Source organism: Eucyclogobius newberryi, unplaced genomic scaffold (genome assembly GCF_026437365.1).
Source record: "Eucyclogobius newberryi isolate DKJ021-1_F unplaced genomic scaffold, fEucNew1.0.hap1 SCAF_1, whole genome shotgun sequence".
NCBI lineage: Eukaryota > Metazoa > Chordata > Actinopteri > Gobiiformes > Gobiidae > Eucyclogobius > Eucyclogobius newberryi.
The window spans coordinates 37,263,555-37,289,935 of NW_027315723.1; the positions used below are offsets into that span (position 1 = coordinate 37,263,555).

The 26,381-nt window shown below is 38.9% G+C and overlaps 1 protein-coding gene across 1 annotated transcript in view; it reads left to right on the forward strand.

Moving 5' to 3' along the window:
• Positions 1 to 26,381, forward strand: part of rngtt (RNA guanylyltransferase and 5'-phosphatase) — a 131,539-nt gene that overhangs the window by 92,643 nt on the left and 12,515 nt on the right. Inside the window, exons 13-14 of the mRNA XM_072445413.1 lie at positions 12,581 to 12,681; positions 19,943 to 20,009. Coding sequence (XP_072301514.1) covers positions 12,581 to 12,681; positions 19,943 to 20,009 — 168 coding nt within the window. The remainder of the gene's footprint in view (positions 1 to 12,580; positions 12,682 to 19,942; positions 20,010 to 26,381) is intronic.

Genomic DNA, 26,381 nt, shown 5'->3' on the forward strand with positions numbered 1-26,381 from the left:
TTCTTTTGGTGGTTTTAGGGTTTTGAATCAGATTTGAGGTTTTTTACCATGCCATATAAATCTGGAGATTGTTTTATTTCACTCATCAAATAGACGGTTTGGGAAGGAAATTGGCAGTCTAGAATAGATTGAAAAATCTCTGCCTTTTGTTTCCATGAGAGAATTTTGAACCACATATCTTTGTTTGTTGAAAAACATTTGATTAATTATTTCTTGTGAGGTCATTAATTTTGCCACTGATCTTTTTAATTTTCTGTTTTCTGCATGTTTAGCTTCCAAAAGGTTTAATTTGTTCTATAAATTATTTAGTTTTTCTTGCTTTTGTTTCTTTTTAACTGAGGCAAAAGCAATTGCCTTGCCCCTCAAGAACGCCTTAGCCGCATCCCAAGGAAATGTTACCATTGTCATTATCCTCTACACGTCTTTTGACACATTTGAGCAGAATAACATTAAGTGTGTTTTTCCATTTCTGTTCCAAACCTGCAGTGATGTAAATAGGGGCATGATCAGTTCGAACTATTGTACCAATGTCCTCCCCTGTCATTTTTTCATAGTATATTTCTTATGTGGATTAGAGAAATGTGTATATTGGTGGACTTTGGGATTCATCTCTTTCCAAATATCTAATATCTAATGTTGTCTGACTGTGTAACACAACAGGCAATTCAAGCCATAATAACTACAAGACTATACATTATCAACAGAATTAGTTTGTCTTTTCCAATGGGTTTTAGAATAAAATGAGCAATCTATTTTAAATTCCCAAGTGCAATGTTTTTATAGTTTTTGGGGGATATTGCATTCCATTTCCTTTCCACTGTGATGATTTATTTAGTATAGTAATTTGTATTGTATTTGTATTGCCAGATACATTTGACCACATTGCCCGCTATCAATTATCCATCTGATTTTTGGGTGAAAACTCTTCTTCATCTCACATCCACCGTTGTTATCTGTCTAGACCAGTCTTGTATCAGATAAGTGTTGCGTTGCCCTGTCAATGGTGTGATTGGATGGGCTTTGTTAAAATGGGCAGTGAGCTGTTTCTTCCAGAACATGGGATAAGCCGTTGAATCTGTTTGGTTTTAGGCCGATCTCAAATCTGGACTTGAAAAGGCTATTTCAAATTAACACCTGTACCAACAGACAATACTTAAAATATGTATTGATGTGTGTTGTATTTTTAGGAATATAAGCAAAACATTTTCATATACATTTCATACATATAGGCAAGGCAAGTTTATTTGTAGAGCACATTTTATACACAAGGCAATTCAAAGTGCTTCACACAGCAGGAAAAATGCATTAAAATCACAAAGAAATTACTGAAACAGAAATACAATAAAATTAATTAAATAAAAAATAAAAAAAACATCTAGCCAAATCCAAATTTATCGGACCACATTGGCAAGCATTCCAGACACTCCTTCCCATATTTATTTGACATTGCAGCATGACAGGTGTTTCCGGGATGGACACATCACTTTCAGATTGATTTGTTCCCATATCTGCGCGCTTTCTGCAAACTGCGCACGTCTGTGCTGAGCGTATGTTTCTTTTACGACGACTCTCTCGTCAACGCCTCCACCTGATGTGTGGCACTTTGTATCTTTACCGACGGACCTAGTCTCGTCTGCCCCTCCCTAGATTTAGCTTTAGCTAAACTAATTGTCTCAGACAAAACTCGACCAAAGCTTTGGGTGAAAAAACCTGGCTATTGGTCAGTGTGTAGGTGCGCCAGGCTCTTCCTGGGCTTTACAGTAGACTTAGTGCCGACCGACAACCTAACCAGCGTGTGTTCTGACCCTCTCCCCAGGCACCTGCGATGAGCTGCGCTCAAGATATATATTCATCTATCTTTAAAAAACGTGTCTCCTAGCTGTATAGTTTTGGTTTGTCATTCCAACCAAACCTATTTGTTATAGAATATTGGCTTTTAACCATTGTTATTTAAAAAAAAAAAAAAATCAACAGTAGTATACTAACTATTTCAGTTATTTTACAGCTGTAACAAGAAGCATGAACTTGATTGCCTTGGTAATATTCAGTATAGTAGTTCATAATCTGCAAATAATAATTATTTTTTTTGAACCGTGATCTCTATCATTAAAAACCCTGGGTCTTGTAGGTTTAATGAAAAGTATTAACATGATTGTTTATAAATAAAAGCTATTTCATTTCCTGCTATAATTCTGGAATTGGACATGAAAACTTTAGCCTAAGGGTGTTTTTGTACCTTGCTTGTCCATGCCTCCTGTCCCCGGGCTTGTTTGCTCTTATCTATAATGTAATAATAATCCACCTTTCAACTGGCCCTGGTCCCTCCGACTGGTTCACTTTGGAACACTTCTGTTATTTTCCATCCTCTGAGCTTGGCTCTGGGTGCAGAGGCAGACGTCTTATTCATGAGCATGTCACCCAAACACAAAAGTTTTCTTGGGCCAGTACTGCCATATTTTGTCTTTTCATGGCCCTACGGTTCACTTACAACAGTTATCTCAAATTGTATAATAACATTTAAGGTTAAAGTACTTTATTGTTACCATAGGGAAATGTGTCCTCTGCATTTGAGCCATACTTTAATGAAACTGGGGCATCTCCGCGGGAGCAGTGGTCGCTGCCTGCAGCACCGGGGCGGGGACGCATCTCCAGATCTTTAGTGCTATGCTTGGTCAGGACTACCGTAGCTGGAGGATTTGACCTGATGCATGTTTTGAGTTGTGTTGATTTGTGAGCTTGTTGGCAAAATGTAAATGGTGCTTGTCGATGACACAGATGTGCGTCACATATGTTTTCAAACACATGAGGTGGGTGCTCTGATCAATAGTGCAGCATTTGCATATGGATGTCTGCACTTTCAAAATACACCTCAGACATATATGGAGGAACCTTTCATTTTAAATGTATTTGACATTTGTAGGCTTAAGCAATCATTATCTATTTTTTTCTTTCATTTTTTGAAATACAGGGAAAAGTCAAATCTCATATTCTTCACTGTATTACTTTATTCATGTTTTGATAGCAACAAAAAATAATCTCCAACATAATCTTTAACATAATCTTTTACCACAGTTTTATTACATTTTCATGCTCAGATATGTACATTGCTCCATGCTACTAATTTAGCTGCAGCCTCCTTAATCTTCTGTGATTTCAATGCATCAAATGCTTCATAAATAACCAGCTAAAGAAAGGTGCTGGTTGTTTTAAGCATCCATGTCTGACGGGCTGAACATTCGTCACACTGCCGGAGGAAAATGCAACTACATCATCCATGGATTAGGAACGCACCACCAACACCGCCTGGAGGTGTGTTTCTGGCCCTAAAAAAATATTGTAAACAAGCGAGGAGAGAAAATAATTTGGTGCTTTTGCAGGCAGGCGATTTATTTCTTCTCTTAACCCAATTTTCAACTTGGAATTGGATACAAGTCTGATCATGGCAACCGCTACCATCTGGAGGTGTTCGAACACATAGGAACTCCATATTACATATATGTATCAACTAATAAAGACTACAGCATGTATGTGATTCATGATATTGTGCCTAAATCCATACAGATAAACAGCTGGTTAATGTCTGAAAAGGTCACTCAGATAAATGACGCTAGCACAGCTAATGCAGTTAAATAATTGTGCACATAGTATACCATCTGATGCTGAAATAATAATAAAAAACTGTATAATTTTCAAGTTCTACATTTCTCTTTAAATTAATGGTAGAGAGCATTTTACTGCTCCATAATTAGGAGTGTTCTGGCTAGACCCACTGGAAACACAAAACAATAAAGGAACAAAAGAGGGAAATGTAGTGGAAAAGTCAATGCAAGGGCAAAGTTGGAAAAAGGTAGATGTCGGAAATCTTGTATTCATTGTACGTTGTAGACTAGTTTCCATCCATTCATCTTCTTTCACTTATCTGGGGCCGGGTTGCTGGGGCAGCAGTCTAAGTAGAGACTCCCCAACTTGCCTCCTCCCAGACATTTTCCTCCAACTCTTCCGCGGGGGTCCAGAGGTGTTCCCTGGCCAGCCGAGAGACATAGTCCCTCCAGCGTGTCCTGGGTCTTACCCAGGGCCTCTTCTTGGTGGGACATGCCCGAAAAACCTCCCCAGGGAGGTGATCAGCAGGCATCTGAGTCAGCAGACTGAGCTCCTCACCCTATATCTAAGGGAGCGCCCAGCCACCCTGTGGAGGAAACTCTTTCGACCGCTTGTAGCCTCCAGCCTAGGGTGTCCTGGTGCCACATGCACTGATCTGTGTGGAGTCGGCTTCAGCTTCTCACTAATTACAAGCCCAGAGCCCCCCCATGCTGCAGATGACCGGAAACTGGCTTGTCAACTCAAAACCTTCTACTCTAGGTTTGATGTGACCACCACCCCTTCCCCCACTGTGGCCTCTTCTACAGGAGGGAGGTGGTCCAGCTTGTGTCCTTGTCCAGAGGTAACAAGTTGGATGCCCAGGGCTCTGGGACGAGCTTCTCACCCTGGACACAAACTATTTTAGCCACTCCCCTCAGGCAGAACCTGCCGCCACATGAACAGTTTCTTTCCCTCTGCCGTTGGACTCATTTGTTCGGTTTGGGATGTTCCCCGTGGGGAGAGGCTACCAGGCTACCAGGCGCTCGCCGTTGAGCACCCACCCCAGGCCTGGCTCCAGAATGCCAATCCAGGTGATGTAACTGGCCTTGATTTTCATTTACCCTACTTTCTACTACTCTCAAACTTACTCTACTTAATCTACTCTACTCGGAAGTAATTTGCAATGTTCTAGTTGGTATCTGAAGCAGTTAAAGTTGCATTAGAGATAATTTGTCAAACTTCTCTTTTTTTGAAAATAATATAATTGCTTCATTGATGTTACCAGATTTTTAATTTATCTCTGTAATCCTTTGAGCTGTCTTTAAAGGATTACAGAGCCACAAACGTGATCTGCTTGTTTTGAGATTTGTCTACTCCAAAATAGAAATTGTATGTTTCTTTGCATTTAGAATGCTTAAAGGACTCGCTTAATATTAAGTTTCAAAATGCATGCACTTTTCTGTCCTTTAGCACCTGCCATTGGAATAGTGACTGGGTTAGGGTTTGACTTTTTGAGCCAATGTCAAGCTAACGTTGCCAGTAAGAGCAATTCTTGTGATTTTTGCGAGTTCCCAAAATGCTGATTTGTTTGCAGTCCAAACTAGTGATAAACAGGCCAATCACATGGCATTTAGGGACCATGGCAAACTGGAACCAATCACAGAGCAGCATTGTGGTTTAGGCAGAAGTCACAAGAACAACTGAACCAAAACAAACATGGCGGCGCCAATGGCCATACTTTTAGGCCTATTTTAGGATAAATACGAACTATTTTGTTTTTAGAACATGTGCACACAATGGCGTGTTGTATGTTTGTGGATGAGAAAGAGGACTGTGATTTTATGAACACTGAATTTAACACAATTTAGAGCTTTTTACAGCTTTTTCCGCTGTTGTGACGCTTTGACCAGCCAGCATGAACTATTTTTTGACGTCCCGACAGCTTTCAGTTGGAGCCTTTCTAGATTGATTCATGTGAAGAACTCAATTCAAGTGAGACACAGATAAATAATTAAGCCTAAACCTGTATTGAACAGATTGTGCCAAGGAGTCTTGTGGAAAAAAAATAAGTCAATTTTAAACCTTTGTTACCATTGTTGGTAGTTTGGGCATTTGATTTCTGGGGAGTGGATTAGATATTCGACAGTCCTCAACAATCGTGGGTGTCATTTAGAAGGGAGAGAGGGATTCTGGTCATTTTAGTGTAAGTAATCTATTTCCGGCAGAGTCAAGTGAGAAAATTGTTGCTATCTTCAATTTTATAAATGCTGAGTTTAACTAATTTGGATATGGATAATTACTGCAAGAACATTTTTTATTGTCTCCCATTTGATAATGGTCAGAGCAGTATGTGTACCAGTAGGAGATCACTTACTGTGTATTGCAGTATTTTAGCCTTAGACATCACTGTAAGATATTCAAGTAAGATCATTATTACGTACAGTGTCAGCTGCAGCTCTGTATTATAATCAAATGGTTTCCCAAAGTCACTGATTTGTGCCCAGTGCAATGTAAATCTCCTCATGTGTGACTGGGATTAAGCTGGTTAATCTGGGCCTGGGTCTTTCTGCTGAAATTCCATTAAATAAGCACAAAGCTGGATCTATATGTTATCTCAGCAAACACATGGAGAAGACTGAGGAATCAGAGACTGGCTATGTCCATGTAGAGGAGCCTCTTTACAGTTGGCAGAAGACCAAAGATGGTCCTAATGATTATAGGTAGAGCTGGGTTTCGATTCAAATTTCAAGAATCAATTCGATTCCAATTTTTACGTTTCAAAATTGATTTTTTCCGATTTCTCAGATCCCATCCGATTCGCTCCGATTTCGATCTGATTTCCGATTCGATCCGATTTCGATTCGATCCGGGGGTTAATGTTATTAAAAATGAAAAATGTATTTGAACCGTTTCCTTCACTTCATGACTGTGTAGAGAAGCAACATATTAAAACTAGTATTATATCAATATTAAACAGCAAATCTTACAAGTATTGGTAGTTACTGATGGCTGGAAGACTGATGAAAAGGTTAAGGGTCAATCTACCTTCAAGAAACATAATCCAGGAGTCCTGAATTATCTTTCTTGAAGGTAGATTGAAGTTCACTGAGGGAAATGTAGAAAAGAATTTTAATTTGAAAAACAAAACAAAAAAAAACAAAAAAACGATCTTTGGACGTACGAATCGATAATCGGTCATTAATATGCGAATCGATTAAAAATCGGAAAATCGATTATTTCAACCCAGCTCTAATTATAGGAGAAAAATATTGACACGGCATGATATAAATGTATCTATTAATCGCATCTAATCAGTTATTGAAATAATCGTAAACTACTTTAATCATCAAATAGACGTTATATGGCCACTTAAAATGTGCCTTGGGCTGAAGGAAGAGGTTATATGACTCAGAGCAGTAAATACCCTAAAATGACCCACATTTGTGCATTAAATAACTTATAAATGTATTTTTGTGTAAATACACTATGAAGCTTCATCAATCAATCGAAAGAAGGAATAATCACCAGATGAATCAACACAAGCGTACCAAAATGCAACGTCGGAATGAATGCACCTCTTTTTTTCTAAATAAAGTACAGTGTCAACTAATTCAGGTTAAATATAAGGTCCAAATTTCTACAAGGTTCTCTGCATTTGACCCAACCTTCAGTGCCGCTGTCAGGAGTCACAGTGCTCGAGGGTTCATCTCCAGATTTTGTGCCAGGCTTTATCTATTGTGCAGGTCTTGGGTTATTTCCATCATGACAACAACAACCTTGTTACATAAAAAAGTCAACTCAAATAAATAGTTCAGGGATAAATGCTCAATTTAAATGCAACGCCTGTTATGTCAATATAGTTCACACCAAATTATCTTTGTAAAATACTGTGAGCTTTTTATATTTATCAATATGTCTCATATTGCGGGTCATAATGTAACACAAATTACTTTTTTAAAATGATATCTTTCCATAACACTATTTTCTTGTTTGTGAAATCCTTTCTTACTAGCACAAAACTCAAATCTGAAGCGTCTCTCAGCCTCTCAGTGTCAGTGTGACTCTGGTGTAAAGTGTGTGAGCTGTGACATGCTGTGCTGTCCCCTGAGAGCAGATTTAGTGCACTAGCCCAGTCTTTTGTCTGTAATCCCCTGCATACTTAAACACCCAGTCTCTCCTCAGAGCAAAACTCGCATATTAAAATTTGAAAAACATTGTAATCAAAGGGTTATCTCAAAGCCCACCCCCCAGCCACCTTCTTTTGTTCTCAGATATAAAGCAGTCTGCATAAAGTCTGCTCTTGTAAATGATTTGTTGCTGTTTCAAAGCACTTACAATGGCTTCATATTAACACCAAACATATCAGTTCATGTAACATGCATTTCATATAACTTGTTTAGGGGTTGAACTAATTGAATTTAAATCTTATATAATCTCTGTGAAATGAAATGTCACATACCATTCATCTTGTTTTGAGCCCCTGACTATGGTAGTTATGGCACTGCTTTACCGCCAGCGTGAAGTATAGATCAAATGCATGCTATTTCCGGACTTAAACTTTCCACAAATCTTTAGATAGCCTTTCACATTGCCAGTTTTCTCTCCTCTTGTCGCCCTGGTGATTTATTTTTCCAATACTGATGGCAGAAAAAGCTGTGGTTCTCTTTGTAAAATCACCAGAGAGTGCTGTTTAACCGAGCCCATAACTGCCCAAAAGCCATTTGTTTGACAGGCTGTCAAACACTGCTGGATGCACGTTGACTACAACATTGTATTGTTCAAAATGTTTTCGTCTGCTCACCACATCACGGAACAATATGCTCACCTTCAATTGCACATATGGACTGTATTTAAAACTTGCATCTCTGCCATCATCTCATCTGTGTTTTCATTTCATTTCCAGGTTTTCAAGCTTTTATATTGAAAATTTAAACATTCTGATAAATATGTTATATAAATATAAATCATTGTAAATTATACTTGTATTTGTATTTAATCTAATGGATCCAGTTAAAAGCATATAGTAGATATTAAACAGATTTTAGTGTGCCAGCTATGTCGATAGATTATTTTATATTGTTATGACCAAGCTTTCAATTTGGAGGTGGATCAACTGCTCTGCATATCTGTGTAAATTACTCCTCACCATTATAAATTTGCATGTTGGCGTGTTAACAGAACTTGATTTTATAATCTCTCTCTATTGGGAACTATGTTGTTGAATAATTTAGTTGAGTTTAATATGAACTTTTTTGTAATGTTTAAACTATAGTGTTTTAGATAAGAATTAGCACTTCAGTACTTCAGTCAGATACATACCATAAGATGTCACTGTAAATAAAGTAACAATTGTCATTGAATTCTCATTTGACAATTGGTTATTTTGAGAAACCGTCCTTCAAACGCCTGGAGCGGTCAGCCTTGAGCTTGGTCAGGAGGTTCTAGCTGCAACGGTCTACAGTTTGATGATTGTTGTTTGTCGACAACACAACAGCTCTTTGGCAACTGGCAAACTATTGAAGGGAAAACTGAAGCGCAAAACCTAGACAATTGACCTTTATCAAGTGTCAATTACAGTTAAGTACTGGAATATTTCTGTCATTTTCAATCGTTTTTATCAAGAGTGTGTGAGCAACATCCACGGTCAGGCTCAACGATGCATTAATAGGGTTCAATAAGCGCCATTTGAACACTAATGACACATATTGTTTTGTCTGTTTTCCCCGTTTCTATCTGCCCTCTCTCCAGCCGCCACATCACTGACTTTACAAAGTGGTTGATTTATATGCAATGAATCTCTGTTAACTTTAAATGGATTTGAAGTGCAATGCAGGGCTGGGGGTTTGAAGGTCGCTTTTTGCCTTTTGCGATAACAATGCTCTTGTTTTTAAATATGCCGTGGCTCATTGGCAAGTCTATCAACAACAATGATAAAAGCGCTGAAACCAAGGTCGACTGTTTATTTAGCATGCAGTCTAATTGGGTTTTCATCAGGTTGTTGCCATGGTTTTGCTGGCTCACACGCTTCATTTGTAATAATTTGTGTGGAAAAGGGTGTTGAAGAGTATCCCGACTGCACAGGAAAGGACAAACGCAGTAGGACAGCGAAGAGAAAAGATCTATGTTTCCAATTAGTGCATCTGTCAATCTCTCCACTGTAGATATTTGAGGGAAAACATTGTGGCAGATTGTTTTGTGTAATATTCAAGATGTAAACATTTGAGTTAAAGAAGTTTCTGGCTGTTGAACTGCTTTTGTGCCGCCACTACAATTACAATATTATTAACATGTGTAGTGTTGTCTGATTTATATTAAGGATTATGTTTATTATACTTTCTTGTGACTTGGATGCTTAGAAGGACATTGTTGTACATGCTCTTTGTTGTGTTGCCAAAGTAGTATAATTTTTAAACTTGATGCTGAGAAAATGATTGATACTTAGTACAGATTTCAATAGCACAATGCTGATAGATTTGGATTTTCAACACAAAATAAGAATTTCTTTGTAAATATGATCATTTGGTCTTCTGATATAGATCGAGACCGTTCTAAAAAAATTCCTGGTATCAACACTTGAATGAATACTAGAATGAATATCTAGGATAGATTCTAGTATCAGTTAGTATCTGTTTTTTGACAACCCTGTTCCTTTGTTTTCTGATTGAATACTGATTAGCTTTCAAATTGTCACCTTCTGCGTGTAACAGTGGTGAGTGAAACCCTTATTTATTTATTTTTCTCAATCAGAAAAGATGCACTATAGGTCTGGCCGTATGGGAACATACAGGAGCGGTAAACTCAGAAATGAATAAGTCATTGCCATAGCGGTGTTTTCCCTCAGAACTGAAGTAAAGAATGTCCCCTGCACTCCCACGTCTACAGCAGAAAAGATGTGCTTGCTTATGGTTGTTCAAAAAGTGACACAGCTTCCACGGATGATCTCTGCTTTGCCGCCCTGAATAGAGCTTTGCAGACAGCGGAAGGCCACCTCCTACACTCCAGTTCCAGCACTGACAAAGCAGAAGGACACCCAGTCAGTCTCGTTCCTTAGCACCAAATTCAGCAGCCATTTAAGAGGAGCCATTAAGTGATTGACAAAGCCCTTCACACAATATGATAATTTTAAAAGTTACATTCAAGGGCCTTAGCATCTAACAGTGACTAGTTCAAGGCAAATGCCAGACAGCAGTGTGTTCAACTGACAAACCAAAGCAAAATGTTCTTATTACAATGGGATCTCACACATTCTCTGCATTACTTTTTACAAGTCTGATTAAAACCTTTCAAAATCTATTATGAAAGCAATACTGGAGCGTTTTCTTGTTCTACATTTTCCCTCCCCCTGTTCTTTGTATATGATGGGGTTTGAAAACAGAAATAGTCAAAGTGTGAATCTAGTATAACAGTCTGTACAATCTTTGTTTTTTATGTCATCTTTTATGTCCTATCAACCCTTTTCACATGGAGTTTGTGACAGCACTGGGCCTCTTGAGGAGGACTCCTGTCTGTTATTCCCAATCGATGTGTGTTAAAGGAAACCTGACAGTCATCTGTCTCTCCTCCTCATGCCGTTGCATGATGTCCCTCATGTTTTTTTCTCCAGCTTTAATTCCTCCGAACTGACTTTGACTTTCAACCAAGTAGAGAGAACAAGCATTGCATTTTCCCAATTCAAATGTTAGTACTTCAAGGCAAATCGGCTTTTCTAACTAAACGTTTGACAGAGATTGTTAAATATTTTGTAAGTTTGTTTTTTGTTTGGACCAAATAAAACTTCTGTAAATGTATTGCTACGAAATATAGCATGTATTCTGGGGTTGTAGTTACCTCTAAAAAATCCCATGTTTTTGTAAATAGTAAAATGATTGAGTGTGATGTCCTGCCTTTTTGTGGCTTTAGACTAGTTGTGTTTCTCTATTCTCTCCAAATAAATGTATAAATAATCCTATGAGGAGGCTTATTCATTTATACTTGCTGTTGCTATCAAATACAACAATGCGCTGATATTTATGCAGTACAGTCCAAAGATCTGTTTGACAAATGTTAGGATTTCTGACATATCTCATGTTGTTGATTTTCTCAAAGGCCCGTTTTAAAAATGTAAATCAATGTGCATCAGTGTGAACAATGCATAATGAGGAGCATCATTCTTAAGCAAATATGACAGTTAATGAGATGAGAAGCTGTTTGTAATTGAGACATTAAGATGAGCTGAAGTGCAGACTTTAATATTTAGGTCTAAATGCAGCTTTCAAGAGCCTATTCCTTCCCAAAGATCTGGTGTAACTAAAGGATTGCTTTGAATATGAATGGAAGATGGCCAAGTTTGTGTGCCTACAGAAAATAATATGCAAACAGATACAATAATGCCATATTATGGCTTCAAAATACAACGCCAAAATTCATCTGTATCACAATCCCATTTATTGCATTCAAGCTGGCTCTTGGTCTTACAGAAGTTTAACTAATATTTTTCAGTCTGATTAACCAAGATTTAGCTGTTATCACAAACATTTATTTGCGACAAACTGTAGTGGAACATGTTGAACCACAATTTTTTACCATCTTGAGATAAAGCAAAAAAAAAGGGCCACTAAAAATAAACTTTTTATTATCATCAAATGTATGCTATCCATAAGAAATAGGGGTTTAAACTTTTAATCTAAATCTAATCAAATTTTTGGGGGAAATGACAAACCAAACTTCCAATTGAATCTGGCCTGCGAGTATTTTGAAAGTATTATGTATTCTGAAATCCAAACTTCAGGCAGTATACAAACTAATCTCATTTGCTGCGTTTCCATATAGGATCCATAGTGCTGACTAAAGGGCCTGAATTATGAATCTGGCTGCAGACCATGTTTTGATAAGAAAACTTTCTAGTTGTAAAGCTTAATAAAGTTCTTTAGCTGTTGCGCCCTCGGACAATACTCTTCACCATTGTACAGCACCCTAGGCTTTTTAATAACCTTAATAACCTTGTATTTTTGTGTCCCCACAGAGGTACAAACCAGGTCGCTGCGATGACATCCTCAAGTGGAAGCCTCCCAACCTGAACTCTGTGGACTTTCGGCTGAAGATTACCAAAGTGGGAGGGGAGGGGTGAGTCTTTTACCATTGAAGTGCTGCGCAGGTTTTTCTAGTCTTGGATTACATTCCGCCATCTGAGGCCATCAAAATGTCAGAAGGAAGGAAGAGGCAACATCCTAACATTATTTAAAAATACATCTTTAAACTAAAATTCTACAAATATTGAACATGATTTTTATTTGTTGTCATCGGTGGGTCCACACTAGTTGCCAGGCTATGAATAAAGAAATGGCCCTGGTTAAAGGGGCTGTACCGTTGTTGTTTTTTTCTTTCATGTAATTTAGACTATTTTGCTACAGTACAGATTCCCTTTTGTGCTTTTTGCATCGAATCATAGCATTTTATTCTCCGCAAAGCAAGCAGTGCGCTGTTAGCATGCTATTTGTTATTAGCTTTACTGTTACAAGACTCGCTCTGTCCTCTGAGAATTGTGAAAAGCTCTCATAAACTCATGGCGGTGAATATTTAGGATGCTCAGAAGGCAATAGGTAAGTGAGTGAAACTGCCATGTTATTTTGTTTTTACATATTTAATCGTGGAACACAGGTACAGTGCCATTAAAAGTGCACTGTGTAAGGTGGTGGATAGTCAGCCACCTGCTTTCCTCTACGGATATTATTATTGCTGTTATTATTATGTCATTGCTTTGCTTGGAACGTTCCACTGTACGGAATTAATCTTATCTATCTTCATGGAAACAAGAACGTTGCAGGTTAGTTCCGTGGAGAGACCGCGCTCATGTAGGAATGCACTGTTTTCCAAGGTATTTTTAAGCCTCAGTAACACCTGTAATGGTATAAATGCAAGATACATTAGTTTGATGCCATCTCCACAGAGAAAAGCAGGTGGCAAACCAGAAACGTTTCAAAGTGCACCCTTAATTTGTGCTTACTAGGAAGTCTTTGTACCAATGTCTAGTTATTGGAGATATATTGGACAAAAAGCATCTAACATCAGCCTCAGCACCTCAGCAGAGTTTTTAACCTGACCTCACGCAACCTGCTTTACAGCCCTTATTGTTTGGCAGAATGTACTGAAACGTTCACTTTGTCTGACTGGTATGTCAGCCTCAGAAAGAAAAATGCTCTCTCCTAGACATTCATCTTTTCAATTCTGCCTTATTCCATCATCTCCCACCATCCCTTGAGCCTCGAGGTTCAGTTTTGCGTAGGTTTCCAGTGAAGCTTCCTCTCCCTATCATCGCCTGTTACAATCAAGTTTATTTATTTTTTTCCTGTCATTTATTCCATCAGGTTCTTTTTACTATCCTTGTAGCATAAATAATTCAGGGTGGCCAGTGCCCTCCCCTTTACCGCAGTACACATTAGCACTCAGGAGGAAGCTATAGGATTAAACAATAAGGCACTCGCAATACATGGATGCTTGTAGTGCTGTCTGTGTCCAGGCTGGATAGAGATTAGGTTTGGTGTCATCTTTAGTGTTCAGTGTAGAAGGTTTCATTCAACTAGTTCAAACGCTACATTGACTATTTGCATTATAGACTTTTTATGCCATGCTGGAATTGATTGGCTTGGTACACCATATAACACTTTATAGGTGTATTGTGGTGAGAAGTTTGAGGTTTAGTACATCAAGGATATTTAGTATATGGTGTGATATTAAAGCCTCCAGGCCTTAAGTAAAACCAAATAGCTTCATGTAGGTATCATCATGAAGTGCGTATGTGTGTGATAGGAAAGTACAAGGGTGGAGGCAGGTGAAGAAAATTGCCAAAGACGGACCTGACTCTTTGTACACGCTTTCAAAACTTCATAAAAATGTAATAACAAGGTATTTTTTGTACTTTGTATTTTGCCAGTTGAGTGCATCCTCAAGGCTGGAAAAAAAGGAGTAATTCACTAAAGGTTAACAACATTTAAGATGGAGTATGAGTTAATTACTTGCACTGCATACAACATTTGAGTTCATACCAAGTTCATCTTTGTCTAACAAAATAACCTTTTACAACATTTCACCACATTTGACCTGCTCCCCTTTCCACTAAGCACTACAAATCAGCCTATGGGAAGTTGTGATGTAACTCAGCTAGAGAAGGGCAATATGCCTCAAAGAAATATTTTAAATTTTTAGAGCCGATTTAACAATTTTTGAATTTATCAGGCAGTATCTTTTTATCTGCTATTATTAAGCCATCTGCTGCTTCTGAGAGTTCACACTTCACTGTGATTGGTTCAGTCCACCTGTCAGTCACTCATAGCATGACAAAAAATTATCAACAGGAGAAGTGGCAGGGCACAATTTGAACATAGAGCTGCATTAAACGGAAAAGCAGTGAATCACAACACGACGATCTCCTTAAAAAGCAGATCGTCTCAGGATCAAATCATGCTATTTATCACGATATTACCCAGCCCTAAACCTAGTATTTTATTGCTCTTCTACATGGACACTTAGTTTTCTTCCAGTCTAGACACAAACAAACTGCATAGACACACCCTAGATCTGTGTGAAAATCTGCTCGCTGTTCCCCGCTCTTGTTACTGTGAGCACATTTTAGTCATGCTGCCTGTAGTGTGTGAGAGCCAGGCGACCTCGGTGACTGTCCCGGCCCTGTGCACCCGCGACAGACTGTACCATGCAGAACTGTGCCAGTCCAGCTAGTGAGCATCGAGAGTCAGCATCTCCACTCCTCCTCCCCTCCCCTCCTTCAGCGTGGGCGAATGCAGACGAGTCGCTGTGGAGAATGTTCTGATATTTTCTTTCAAAAAAATGTATATTTTCTGGCACTTTAAAAATCCTTGGACACGCTGCAAGCTTCTGAAAGGCAGAAAAAAGAGGGAGGGGGAGAAATATGGACAAACGTAAAAGGAGCTAACAACTGTTTATTCATCAACCCACACAATCAATCCTTGAGCATGTCTCAGTGTACCTCCGAGATGCACACGGCCCTTCCAAGTTTATTACCTTTTCTCAGAGAAGAAAGCACAAAGGCCTACTCTCATTGATGTAAGTTTAAAAAAAATGGCCTGGGATTTTAAAAGAAGGAAAAAGACGACGCAATCTCAGGAAGCATGCAAAAGGGCCCCTCCCTAGTGCGACTGAACAGAATCTACTATTGTGCTGGTTTGTCATTCCCAGACGCTGAGTTAATGGCCATTGTGGGATGTAAGGATACTGTAAAAGGCCCTCTTTAAATATTTATACTGATACTTAAGTGCAGCGTCCTTGTATCTCTAACAAAGAAGCATTTTTGTCATTGCTTTGTTGTAAGTTTGTTGGTTATCTTCAGTGTATGTCGGATGGACCTCACTCTTTGCGCTCTCTTGATGTCTGCACATTGACGGCCCCTCGTGTCAGGACAAATCGCAAAATCAGCATTGTGCTCTGAATGGAATTCTTTACAAAAAGACCTGGACATGCAATCATTGAACTGTCACTGTTTCTAACTGTGTCTAACATTTTATATGTCTGTTTCATATGAAATGTATTGTGCTGTTGATGCCTCTTGGCCAGGACTTTCTTGTTTGCATAAATCTTGTTTAGTGATTTAGCTGGTAGGATACGCTCTCTATTTAGGTTCATAAAAATACACAATATACACTGAACTGCCTGGTATTTGCAATCTGGAAACTATTTAAACACAATTCCATTACAATGTGCAGAGCCTTGTAAGCCTGTTTACCACCACCATATTGACATAGACAAACTGGGTGAAGTGACTTGCCCAAGGACACAACAAAGATGCACTGGGCACTAGAAAATAAATGGCACAATCAGTCACCAATATTTAGTTCTTTTGAAATGGGTTTCTTGGTTGAAAACAATTGTAGTTTTCAACCAACATTGGCATTGCTGTAAAAATATAAATGAGGAGCGCTGCGTGGGTACTGAAAGTCCAGAAAAATGTCAAATTAAAACTGGAGAGGGGTGATTTGTTGCAAAAAGAGAAAGTTGTCCATGTGGGTATGAATTGTGGCAGGGAAAAAAAAATATATGAGTAGAAAATTCCCACAGACAAAAGATCCAAGGCACTCTGTTTTTTTGCAGTGATGTGTTGTGAAGCAATGCCTGAGGTTTTGTCACCCTTAATTTGGTGTGTAGTGAAATGTAGACGTTCTGTCGACTCCAATGTGCCTGCTGAAGCTGGACATCCACACATCTCTGCGCCTCTTTGCATCGTTGTCCTAAGTCCTGTTGTTTCTTTGCTTTTTTACTTCAAACTGTAATGGGAAGTTTTTAAAAAAGCAATGTCCCATGTGAATCTTCATTAGTTTCAATACAGGCTACAAATGCCATTTTCCGCTGATCCACAGTGACCATTGTTAAACAGCGATCAATAGGCCACTGGCATGTTTTTTGTCCGTATTACTGTATGTTTCACGGACAATCGATCACGATCTCAAGTGTCTTTTACTCACAGCGTGAGAAATTTCAGTACTTTCATTGATTTTTGACGTTTCAGATTTCTTTTCCTCAGAGGGCCACAGCAGAAGACACATCTTCTGTGTTTTTTTAGACATGTATATATGGCCCATTGTTGGACTACATGAAGTTACGAGCCACACAGACTAATTATGACCAAACCTGGCTCCCAGTAGGGCAACTAAATTAATAGATTAAGCATTTACTCCGGAAATAATGCTTAGTTTAGGAATGTGTCTGATTCCCTTCCCTTGTTATAGTAAATATGACATTTGATTTCATAGGCCTTGTTTAGTTTGTTGCATAACCCTTGTTGACCAGCTGTAGTAACACAGCCTTTATTGGTAACTTAATGCCTGGTCTTGACTGCGGACAATAGCCATCATTAAATAACGCTTCGTCCCCCTAAATGTGGAGCCCTGCTTCCTTCCTGCTCCATCTCTCATTACAAGGAACTGTGTTAGGAGACGCTAACGGACCTTTAACACACAGTTCAAGCGATTGTTGCAAGTATTCTTTATTTCTGTGGCATTTAAGGTCAATAACACCCTATTGTCCGAGCGCTAAATGGTTTAAGGCAGTGGCTCTCATAGTGTGAAGGAAAGAGATTGGGGCAGGGACAGCGGGCGAGTAGAGGAGTGGTTAATGGAGGATGTCAGGAGCACTCTGTGATTAAGACATCTGTGCCAGCGTTAGCACAGCTCCTCCTCTGGTTTGGGTCCAATGTCGGAGTCAAGGGCCACTCGCAAATTGCACACAAAGTAATTCAAAGTGCTTTTACAGAACAGGAAAGTATGCATTAAAATTACAATACAAAGAGATGGAAACATAAATAATCATTATAAAATTAAGGACACCACACTGGCTAATGGAGCGCCGAGCGCTGGCCACTTTGGTGTCACCATTTTAAATACCCATGATGCATCGCGCATACGCGCATAGCGTCAGTACAATGCTTTCCAAAATAAATTTTAAAAAATTGCTTCACGCGCACCTATCTTTTGACTTAATACCGCTTTTTATATTTCATTTGATGCTATTTTGCGTTGTCGGCGGTACTTTATAAAAAAAATGTGATAAAAATGTATTTTATTTATAAATCAGAAAAAGTGCGGCGGATCCGTAAACCAAGTAATAAAATAACTGCGGCTTTACTCTCCATCGGGTGCTCAAGGGTTCATGGGAGTTTGCCCATCCAGTCCACATGTGTTTTGTGGATCTGGAGAAGGTTTTTGACCGTGTCCCTCGCGGGTGTCCTTTGGGGGGTGCTCCAGGAGTATAGGGTCTGGGCCAGGCTTTTAGATTTTAGATTTAAAAACACCCTATCCAAATAATTTTGTCCGGGGGTACAGGGGCCGACCAGGTGAAAAAACAAGTAGCTTCGGCATTCTCCGGACCACGGCTCGACAGCCAATCAGAGCCAAGCACACAAATTTCGTCGACCAATCAGTGCGCAGCATGCAAATTTTCAATTGTAAACAGTAGACTGTAATGGCGGACTATTGTCAAATGCTTCCCGGCGCGATTTAATGATAATATTCCCTTTTTTTCTAAGCTTTATTAATAAAATGGCCGTCCCTGCACTCGAAATTGCCCGTCCACATTTTAAAATACCTGCCTGGTCTGGGCCCTTTGCTCTGGGCCCTTTGCTCAGTGCTATAGGGTGAGGAACTGGTGTTCAGGGCATGTCCCACCTAGAAGAGGCCCTGAGGAAGACCTTGGACACGCTCTCAGCTGGCCAAGGAGCGCCTCAGGATCCCCTGGTGGAAGTGTCTGGGGAGAGGGAAGTCCCTGCTTAGACTGCTGCCCCCATGACCCGGCCCTGGATAAGAGGAAGTCGATGGATGGATGAATATTATTTTTGTATTATTATGGTTAACAAGAAATTATTAATATTCTGGATTCAAATAATCCAGCATCACGAGGGCAGACAATCCGACATTTGACACCAGTTGATGAACCACACTCGGCTTCACACCCAGACACAGTGAAATAGCAGGGATACATCTTATTGTTTTGTTGCTCTCAAACTAACAAATACAAATGCGTGTCTATAGCATGGCTCTGAATTTAGTTGGTTCACACTCAGGAGAGAGGCAGACGGCTCAGAGGTGTAATCTCACGTCTGCTTTGCTCTGTTACTAGCTTCAAAATGCCAGATCCATTGTTAGATACAAATAAAATAATGTACAATTATTTTCTGCAGGTGTGACAAATGACAAATGCTAAACTAATGCTGCTTTATTAAGTGGAGTGAATTAGTTTGTTGATTTTTATTCTGTGAGGTAATTATGTGGTTAAACTCTTGGCTAGAGAACATACTGTACTAGATTTGTCCTGGTTTAGTCTTTTTTTTAGTCCAGGTTTAGGCTTGGTTTAGAGTTAGCTAGAGAAGATACTTTGTTTACACATGAAATAGAATATATACTATAAAAACACATTCCAATGTTTTTCTGCGATTTATGCTTCATGAGAATAATATAGTATTCAGAGTTCACATTTTAAACTCATCCGAAAGCATCAACATTTGAGAGAAAATGGGCCTAAGAAATGCTAAACTAATAAAATAATCGTATGCATTTCAGGACACGTTTGTGGAGGTCTAGACTTTGTCCTTTAGCAGGTTTTACATAATTTGTTGTTTGGAGACAAATTCTACTTTACTTTATTACGTTAATTGTGACCATTAAGATGTAAATGTTCTTGTGATAAATCTTTCCCTAATGAATCCTACTGTGAGACGTTATTGTATTTCAATTGTGCGTCCATTTATTTATTCCCACCCTTTTCTCTCTTCGCTTTTGTTGTAAGCCCGTCTCAGACTTTTGCACAATGCTGCTCTGGTGAGAGGTTGTTTTAGGTGTTAACACTGATCTCTCTGTCTTTCTAGGCTGCTCCCTCAGATTGTGGGCCTGCTGTACGTCGGCAACTATGACAGGCCGTTTGCAAACATGAAGGTGAGACAATAAATGTGTTGTTTTGTTCAATTTATTCCAGCGCCAACCAACTCCAGCCTGCTGTGCTGTTAGAGCTTCCTTCAGCACCACCAAAGTATCAGACTTCAAAGAAAAACCTTGAGCCAAAGGTCAGACAATCTCAATTTTGGCTTTAAAATCGGGTCACATCGGGTTTTCAAGCCTTGACAGTCATGGAAATCAATAAAGAGACAAACGTATTCCAAATTATTGCCAATAAATTGCTGCGTAAATTCCTACAAAGAGATCTTTACACAGTCTTTTATTTCCAATGGCAAACTGTTCCAAATGTGTTTTGTAAATCTCTGCGCAGTATGTGAAATACAAGGCAGTACTAGTGAGAAGTGAAGGATGTTATGTGATGTATAGCCTTGTTGTGTACTCTTAATTGACGACTCATTTTTTTTTTTTAAAGTGTGATTTACGGTCCAGTGCATCCATGAAGCCCATGAGTGCAGTGGAGTGCTGGTTTGCACCTGACTTTGTGTCCTGTGAGGTGCACTCTATTTTGACAGCTTACTTTTTTCCCGTTGAAACATGTACGCCTGTACTGACACAAATAAGACATTTATGCAAAATTCCAGATAATTACTCAAATAAATCATAACAACACAAGCTTTTTATGCAAATAGTATTATCAGGCAAACATTATTCAGACATGTTTGACGAACAACAGTTGGCGAGATAAACTTTCATTAACTAGAGGGATTAATAATCTCTGAAGATGTGCCCCGCCGTATTGAATTTGGGCCATGCAAAGGGATTTTTAGTTAAACTTTGTCAACAGCTTTTCAGCGTAGTTTTCCACACATTTGGGATGATTTTGTATTAAGACGTCTATTGCTGAACCAAGCCAAAATTATCACTGATTTTCCTTTTGTACATAACAGCCACTTTTAATCAAACATACTAATTTATGTTTATGTTACTTTCTTTTGAAAGAGACGTGGATGAAACCTTTTGTATTCATATTTAAGACAATATAGATACAGTAGGAGTACTAAGGGTAATGTATTCATAATATGCAAGTATAGGTTGAAGCATAGACTATATGCATAGCTGTCTAATCATTGTCTTTGGCCTTGGCAGTAATTATCACTTCATCAAAATTAGAGCACAGGGGTTGATGGCATGCCTATTCTTGTGTCTTCACACTTATAAAGATGCCGCCTTTTCTCTATGACTCATGTTTGGTCTGTAAATATCGCTGCCACATGAATAATTGGAAGTTTCTCTGGGGTGATGATGGTGATGTGCTGACATTTCCACAGGATTGTCTCTGCAGTCTTGTGGTCAAAGTCTATTGTCACAGATCAAGGCTTTGTGTCTCCACAAAGTTGCACCAGCAGCACTGAACGATGGGTCAAATGCAGAGGACAGAGAAAGTGTACCTTAACCTCAATATAGTAAAATGTCACACTTAAGTTAATTTAGCTTCTGGGAACATTTTAACTTTAATAAACGGAAAACTTGTTCTAACTGTTCTAACCTGCAGTTTTATTATTGTAATAAATTACAGCCAGGACCTCAGAGATCAGCTAAAGTTAGTTTTCAAAGAAGACTTTCTCATTGCCTTCTTTTGAATGGAATAGACGAAGCGTAATATAGCAGGGGTGTTAAATGATGGACAGTGTTAAATGTTATTTGATTGAAAGGTTGTATAAAAGTCTCAACGAATACATATTAATTTTATTGCCACAATGAAACAATGTCATGTATTTTTATATGTATGATTTGTTTTACATATTTACCACCTTATATTATAATGCCAATTAAAAGAAACTAATTCAAGAGAACACATTTTGAACTATCCAGAGTTCAAGCAGGAAATATCCCAAAGCAGGATAATCCCAATAAAGCCTTTTTTAAAATCTATAATATATTTGACAGACATGAGCTATTTATAAATGTCAGAAATAAACACTTTCTTACTTAAGAAATCATAGAAGTTGCTTATTGTAATACAACAAAAACAAAGATGTCCCCACTAGTGCAAAGATGTATGAAAGATATATTCTCACAATAAATATTGAATCCCAAAAAATATGGCATTTATTGAATGTTGATACAGTAATTATTTTGACAAAAAATTGCTAGTATCTCTTTTATAACTTAGAACACCTAGTACACAGTGACACATAGTTCCAAACTTATACTAAATGGGGAATTTAAGTATTAATTCCTGTCCCTGCCTCAGTGGCGTTTCCCAGAGCAGCCCTGTGTGTGGCCTGTGCGTTCTTATCATTAATCACGGACTGTGCCAACGCTGTGCCACTAATCGTCAGAGGAGATAAGAGCCGCTCTCTGTCAGCCTGCTCCGACTTTGATGCAGCTCTCCTCACACCTGCTGCGTGCTCAAATATCTATAACTACTCATATCTACATTAATCCGAGACTTAATAATAAGTCTCAGTATCAAGAAGATGCAGCTCTCATTTGGATGTGCTGCTGTTCTGCTGTCTTTGTCTCTTTTCCAGTTGCTTGATGCCTTGTTCTGTTTAAAAGATAACTGAAAAAATAAGATTAAATGCTTTGGAAATAGGTGCAGTAAACCCAGGATGATGATTAACAGTGCAGCTAGAGTGGTTCTTCAATGTTCTTATTGTACTAATGTCAGAGAGGACACCATGGTCTTGGTCAACGGTGGAGGACAAATTGCAAGCGAGTCTGTTGGCGTTCATTCATCAAATCATGGTTTTGCCACGACCTGCCAAGTTACCTCAGGCAAGCTGATTGTCCCAGACCAAGAAGTGGATTCGGGAAAAGAACTGTTCACTTTCCACCAGTTTAAAATGAATTAAGAATAGATCCTCTTTTAAAAAAAAATTAAACTTTTGTTTTTACTGAACAATTGATGTTTAGGTAGTGCTAAATATAATGTTGATTATTATTATTAGTACTGTATGTAAATGGGCCTATTCATTTTATATTGTAAATATTCAAGTCAATTGAGCGTGCGTGTATATATGCTGTTTATTAATTGAATAGAGAATATTCTCAGTTCCGAACATTGATCGAGAAGCCAGTGCTTTGGGGAGCACCCACAAACACTTGTTTCCACATCCACACCTGGAGTCCGCGTTTACTAAATTGTATGAGAATCCATTAAAAGTTTTGGTGTAATTTTGTATATTGCGCACAGAATAAAGGAAAAACTAGATCAATAATAACAAGCACAACATAGCCATCAATTAAAAGTTTGAGTAATTGAGTTTTGGGACTGTGCAGCGAGACTGCCTCCTCAGGAATTCATTTTCTATGGCAGTCGTGGCCAGACAAAATATCATGTTTGTTTGGCTCAATTTACGTTAGTTGCTGCATATCAATTTACTGTTGTGCTGAACTTTAGATTCAAACAACATTGCCTGCAGAACCACAAACAATTACCAATTCCTCAAGTGACTGCTTTTTATTCTGCAAATTCTGTGTGCTTAAAATCTGCTTTGCTCAGACTTGGAGATTGTACTGTAAATACATTTGGTGTATGGTGGGCAACAAAAACAAAGTGATAGCTAGAAATTGTACTATCCATTTTTTCTTGTTTTTTTGCTCTTGCCAAACCAAATCAGAAGAATTTCAAGCAAGATAAAGGACAAAAGTTTAAAGAAAACGCCAGTAGAAAGTTGTTATATTGCAGATATTAAATTATTTGTTGAAAATAACCAGTGACCATATGTTAATGTAAATCTCTGATGAACCCTCTGAACCTCAATTTCCATCTCCTCCATTCCATCATTTTGCAAGAGTGAGATTATCACCATATTTTCTCCCGTTTGCCTCGGTCCCACTTTATTGGCTTATTTTTCTCTGCTCAGTTGTAACGTGACGGTCGATTACGATGCGTGGGATAATGAACAGCATTATGCATATTCTCAGAGGGAGCTGACGTCACCTAACACTATTTGAAATCAATTGTTGCTCTGCCATTTGTATGTCTCTCATTTGGTTATTTCGAGCCACATACAGCTGCGACTGGCCTTTGTAATTACACTACAGCTAACGAGGAAACAGGGCTAGCATCAGGAAGTGGCCAATATTAAGATTCATGGTTTGGGGTATATTTGTAAAACATGCTATTTTCTGTTGCACAGTTAATATTAGGACTCGTTTGCAGCCTATTAAGTGCCAGTTTCATTGGTATGGCGCTGGAAGGTAAATATAGTATTAGTCATTTGTCTGCTCTGTGTACAAACGTCAAAATTCATGTTTTTGTTTTGCTGCCTCATTTAAATAAAGAGCTAGAACCTTTATATTGGTACCAGGCTGCATGTGCAGCTGTTCCAAACACTTCACTCCTGGAAGGGTGTATTTTGTCTCTTATATATAAATTCCAGTCTATTCTGTGATATTAAAATGTACCTGCGTTCCGTAGTGTGACTAACCCTTGGGCCACTTCTTATTAAGTCTGGCATGAAAAACAAAGATTAAGAATATACATAGTACAAAGAATATAAAGTCTAATATAGGATGAAACTTTGTCATGCCATGTAACATATAGAAATACAACGTCCCTTAGGTATTTGATACAGACTTGATATAGACTTTATGTGCTGCATAGGTCTTGTAAAAGGTTAGGTTTTGTAGCTGGACCTTTGTTGTGTTATTGTTCTGGGAGTCACCTTTTGCTATCGACATGTTCTTTTCATAGAATTTATATCCACTAAACATGGCATTTTCAGTATTCTAGTTTTATAAGAAACTCTACAGCAACTGAACCAAGCAGTACTTGGGAGCATTGCGTAACCTCCAGTCGAAGGATACGTCCACTGCTTGTCTCTATGAATCTGTTATTGCTATGCCAGGAATGTTCCACAGTATGGCTTTAAACTTTAATATTAGGTGTTTTTAATTTAATTGAATTTATTTTTTTGTTTTTGTTCAAAAACACCACAAAAAGCATATATTCTTACTAACTGCATTTCCTTCACCTTGATTTTAAAGTGCATTTTGTATTGCATAAGTAACAGGAGATGAAAATATCAAATTATACTTTCAGAGCCCGAAATTAGATAAAGTTTATACTCTCGTGTCATCTGGATTTTGTTTCATGCACTTAAAGCAAATTGTGAAAAATGGAAACGTATTATGTAAATAAACTCATCAGACGGGTTGATGACATTTAATGCCATGGTGTGAAATATTATCACAATTTCTGTATTTTAAGTTATATGTTCTTATTGGTTGAGAATTTGTGAGCTCTTACAGAATGTCTTTAATTACTAATTTAATGATCTGTCTAGTGATTTGGCTTTGTAAATGTGTCCATTTGTGTTTGAGCAGACATTTGTGTGAGATCCCAGGAGGCACAAGTTAACCTGGTCAGCAGATTTGAGCAGATTTGGGTAGATCTCCTTCACAAAGCCTGGCCCTGGTGCTGAGCTGTAGTGAAACACTGGCTGATCAAGTGGCCAGCTCTGGGCCCTGGTAACTGATGGCACACGTGCAGCACCATAATGAGGCAGGTTTTGGCGGATTACGCTCCAAATGGTGACGCAGAATGGCAGCCAACAGCTCACCCGACACCATGGGGAAGAGCTCCGGCTGCTTGCACCACCCTGAGAAAGTCCATAACAAGCATGCTTTTAATTTTGGCTTGACTTTTCCCTTACTTTTAGGAAAAAAATCTCTCTAAATAAGGCCAGGACATATTGCAACACAGGCCTTGAATAATGGGCCACATTTTTAACATTAAAACTGCAACATCTAAATTTGTTTTTGTAATTCCCAAAATCACAACAGCAGTTGCCTCAGTGGGTGACAATGAAATAGAGAAGCAGATCAAACCATTTTTCCAGCTGACGCACCTCCCACCGCCGCTGCAAAACTCGACTAAGATCATTGTTTGACCCACCTGTTCCTAAAGAGGAAGAAACAAGTCTAGTAACACCAAAAGCAAGCAAGTAACCAAAGCAAGCAAAGCTGACGGCCCACAATTCTATTGGAAAACAGCCCGCATCACAAGCTAACAAAGCTAACAAGACTAACATGGCTAACGTGGCTAGCAAACCTGACGCAGAGGGACACAGTCCCTCCCTGCTGGGGATGTGGGGTCCCGCCGGCCCGGGTGGAGGTTCTCGTGGCTTCTTTGCATCGGTAGGGGGAGATAATATGACAAATCATCTGTTGCTTCTCATGATGCGGGGTGTGGTTTGGTGTCTCTCAGAGCGGGCGTGGTGGCGGCCATTGCTCCGGCCGTATCTGCTGCATTATCGTCTGCGGTAGCCGCTGGGCTGAAGGCAGCGGGAGTAAGCAGAGCACACATGGAGGAAGTCGAATGTGTATGCTCCACCAGGAAGTGGTATCACTTTCTATGCTGGGGTCATGGACCTGATTGTGAACCACTCTGAGGGAACC